At 44.4% G+C, this 3,937-nt stretch overlaps 1 protein-coding gene across 1 annotated transcript; it reads right to left on the bottom strand.

Moving 5' to 3' along the window:
- Positions 1-287: 287 nt before the first annotated feature.
- KIF2B (kinesin family member 2B) lies at positions 288-1,341 on the bottom strand. The gene is given in 2 exon segments (XM_087751226.1): positions 288-605; positions 607-1,341. Coding segments are annotated over 2 exon segments (1,053 nt in total).
- Between the last annotated feature and the right edge of the window lie 2,596 nt (positions 1,342-3,937).

Raw genomic sequence — 3,937 nt, 5'->3', positions numbered from 1 at the left:
CTATTTCGCCAGTGACTTCTAAGAATACTTTAAACCATCGCAGAGATTCCCAATACTCCTCCATAAGCATTTTCTCATCCACTTCTTTTCTCTTCTGTGTTTTCCCCCTGGCACTGAAAGTAAATAACTGGGGCAAGACTTCCTTGTCTGCCTGAAACCCAAATAGCTGCAACAGCTGTCCCGGGACAGTCCTGAATAGTGCAGCATTTCTTCACATCTTTCAGCCAATGTGGGAACTTGAACACCTCCTGACAGTGTTGTCCAAGGGAATTTAAATGCACCACGAGCTACTTCACACGGTTGGCATATTGTAGGGTGTTAACTCTGTGCTTGCAGGATCTCATTCCTGGAGAGATAGTGGCAACCACGCAGGTACAGCAATTTTCCCCTATAAATGAGACCCTCGGGAGTTTGCTAGCGCTGAACAGGGTGTGGGCTCTGTTACACTCCAATGCCCTGATACACTCCTTGAGTGCCAGGAAGCTTTTATTAATATCAGCCCCCTCCAGCCTTGTTTGCCTATCTGCAGTGGAGATGTCAGCTCCTCGGTCATTCCCAGACAAATCCATCAGGAGAAACTTGGCATACAAATGCCCTCTCCTCAGGTATGATCTGGAAGATGGTATGGCTCTGGGATGAGTGAGCATTGGCAGAGGTCTTGCCTGACATGCAATACTTGCTACCTGTTTCAATTAGCTTGATGACATCTTCCACACTGGTGACTTCTTCCTCCCATAGCCCCACCACTTGGATCTGCTGTTTACCATCTTCCAGCACTCTCAGCTGCTTCTTCTGGTTCAGAAGGTCAAACACTTTGCTCCCATAAATCTCAAAGAAGGCCCCATAGACTCAAAACTCCAGTTTCTTGCAGCTGTGGTCCTGCAGCCTGCGGAAGACATTCTCAGCAGCCAGGATGTAGATCCCTTTGGAAGGCTCAGGGTTCTTGATAGAGAAACTTCCCCTCATGGTATGCGTCTCGCCACTGCCTTTCTGGCCGCAGGCAAAGCAGGTAGCCATGCTCCCCTGGAAGATGGTCTCCATCAGGGACTGGGCGGTGTGCCTGTACACCAGCTCATTGGTGGCATAATCATTGAAGGCATGGTCAAAGCAGAAGACCTGGTTGTCCAAGTACCATGTGAGGTCCAGCTTCTGCTTAGCTTCATGCACCGTCACCATGTTCTGTCAGGGCACTGTCACTACATCGAAGTCGTTGAGCTCAGCCTCCTGTTGGGTCAGTGGCCGCTTCTGAACACACGCACAGATGTGATGGGGCTGGCATGGTGTGGCAGCCCACAGCGCCTCGCAGTCCAAATGGCTGCAGCACTTCTGGATCATGACCATCAGTCCGGGGGTGGAGTGAAGCAGTGGCCTGCTGGGTGAGCAGGCAGGGCTCGAGCTTGCCCCTGGCCACAGGGGGTGCCATGGGGCTCAGCGCTGCCTTCACCTGGCACCGTGTCACAATGGCCCGGGTGGCCCCCCTGGGGGGCTGTGGAAGTGGTTCAGCTTCAAGGTTGAAAATATATGCATTTTTAACCAGCTGCTATGGGTGGAAGGAACATATAAAGCTGCCATCACCTGAAAAGGCCTATTTGAGTTTCCAGGCTGGCGTGCAGCTGCTCTGACACATCATGTCTAATTAGATCAGTCACGTTGTGTTAAGCTAATGCCAGTGGCACAAGAATTTATAGCAGTGACACAAGCGCAGAGACTCAAGAGAGCCTTCTCATCCTGCAGTGACCACACAAAAATGCAGAAAACAACATGTTGTTTTCAATTACCTTGAACATAAATTCTGAATTCTTTTAAAAGGCTTTGCATGCCTTGAAATCCCACTTGAGAAAAAATGGGCTTAATAGAAAATGAATGAAAAATATAGAGTTGCAGTGTGAGTGCAGTGGGTACATCTGCATCCACAAGGAAGAATTTGATATCGTTTTGGTAACTGGAACAGCTGATGATATTTTCAATCCATTTCTGTAATGCTCTTCAGTCATCTGGATTCCTGAATACAAAATTTCAAAGTTCTGGCTACAGGAAAATCTTTTTAACATCTTGGCTTACATAAGATTTTTGGTTCATTTTGGCAGGTAGATTCAGACATTCAGTGATGAGGACTGTTATTTAGAAAAATATTCAAATGCCATAACAGCTCTCAGAAGAATGCTTGCAGATATAGCGGTAAACTTACATAAGCTTGAAATAAATAAAAGCAATTCAGAAGGTTTCTTTTAGAAGATACTTAATTGTCTCCATTTGTTCTTGCCTTTTGACTGGTAACTTAATATGATGAATTCAGGCAGTCTGAGATCACCAAAACTTAACAATAAGGAGAATCTTGGATGTCCTTATTTACCAGCCCTCCTGTGGAGCCAAAACACCAATTAAGATGTGTTATAATTTCTTGAAGGACAGCAATTAATATTCACATTTTTTTGTCAGGAGATGTAGGCACCATGACTGTTGCTTTCAGCTACTTGTGCTTGACTAAATCCTCGTGCCTTTGAACACGCTTTAAATGTAATTCAAAACATTTTTATGTGGGGAACTCATGTCACTGTTATAGAGAGATCTGGTTCTTGGGTCTCCATCTGAAAACTCCAGCCTGATGAAGGATGCAGAGTAGTAAAACGGCAGCAACTTGTTGGCTAGATTTTGGAGATAAAAGCCCGCCATGTACACTGTTAGATAAGCTTGAAGAAATACAGAGCGCCAGGGATATAGGGTAGAGCAAAGCTGTGATTTTAAAGGCTTGTTCAGCTTTCCATGGCAACGTTGTCTCTCTTAGTATGAGTCCTTGCTCAAATTCTTTTGTCAGATCCAGAGGTCAAAACACCCTGGAGTAGCAGACTGCAGCAGTACCCCATGAATGGGCCGGAGGGATATAATGAAATCAATCCTTGTGGCAAACTGCCTTTTCTGTTTAATGTTTGGAGACCTTTTTAGACTCTCAGACAGGCATCAGAGTTCAGTCAAGCTTCTGCTTGAGGAATTTGACATTCTCTCTTGGATAGCTTAACAACTTTTATTCATCTGATGTTCCTAGAGGATACATATGCTGTAACATGCGCTCGAGTAACTCTGCAATCATACCCACCAAGCTGTGTAAGCAGTTACTCGTCTTGGTTTTAATTAGTGATATCGTTGCAAGGGAAGATGAGTCCATTTCATTGAAGTATTGAAATAGCCCCAAATAACCATAACAGCAGTCTAATTTGGGGAGCGTTACACAGCACTGCTCAGAGAAAAATGGCTTTTTAAAGGAAACTAACTGATTGAGGGTTGCCACCGAATTTCAGTTAGATCGAGCTTCATTTTCCAATGCTCTTAGAATACAAATTGTCATCCCAAATAAATACTGAAGAAAAACAGGGGACTTCCAAATACTGTCAGTTGTACATTCCCTGTACAGAAAAGGTAATACAACCTCAGTGTGGGGCCAGGATCATTTTAGACCCATGATAATATACTTAGCAAATAAGACAACCACACTTCAAACCCTCTGACCCAGAAAGGAGCCAGAGATGCCAGTATTTCTCATGGTTGGACCGTATGCTAAGTAAACAAAAAGATAAAACTGTTACTTATCGGTTTATTTACAAAACTTGCAAATTGCCAACGGTGTAACTTGCCAAAAAATAAACTCAGAAATTATGCTATTGATCAGGCACAATTTTTTGACCTTGTTTAGAGAAGCATTCTGGAGAACATAAACATCCAAATATGTGTTTTAAAGATGAATCTCGCATGAGACAAAGCATCAAATCAGCTTTTTTGTAGCACTGTTGCAAACTGACGCCTAGCAGCTGTTGAGCTCATTAGATCGCACCAGGCTTCTCTGCTTGCCTGGCACAGCCACGCAACGTGAAGCTGATTTAGTTCTTGGTGAGCTCAGCCTACATCCCAGCCCCTCTGTCACAGTAAGCACTCATCAATTGTC

Source organism: Nipponia nippon, unplaced genomic scaffold (assembly GCF_047370975.1).
Source record: "Nipponia nippon isolate SJK-2023a ecotype South Korea unplaced genomic scaffold, ASM4737097v1 scaffold_14, whole genome shotgun sequence".
Lineage (NCBI taxonomy): Eukaryota > Metazoa > Chordata > Aves > Pelecaniformes > Threskiornithidae > Nipponia > Nipponia nippon.
The sequence above is the reverse complement of the archived record's forward strand: the minus strand, read 5'-3'. Positions and strand labels throughout refer to the sequence as shown.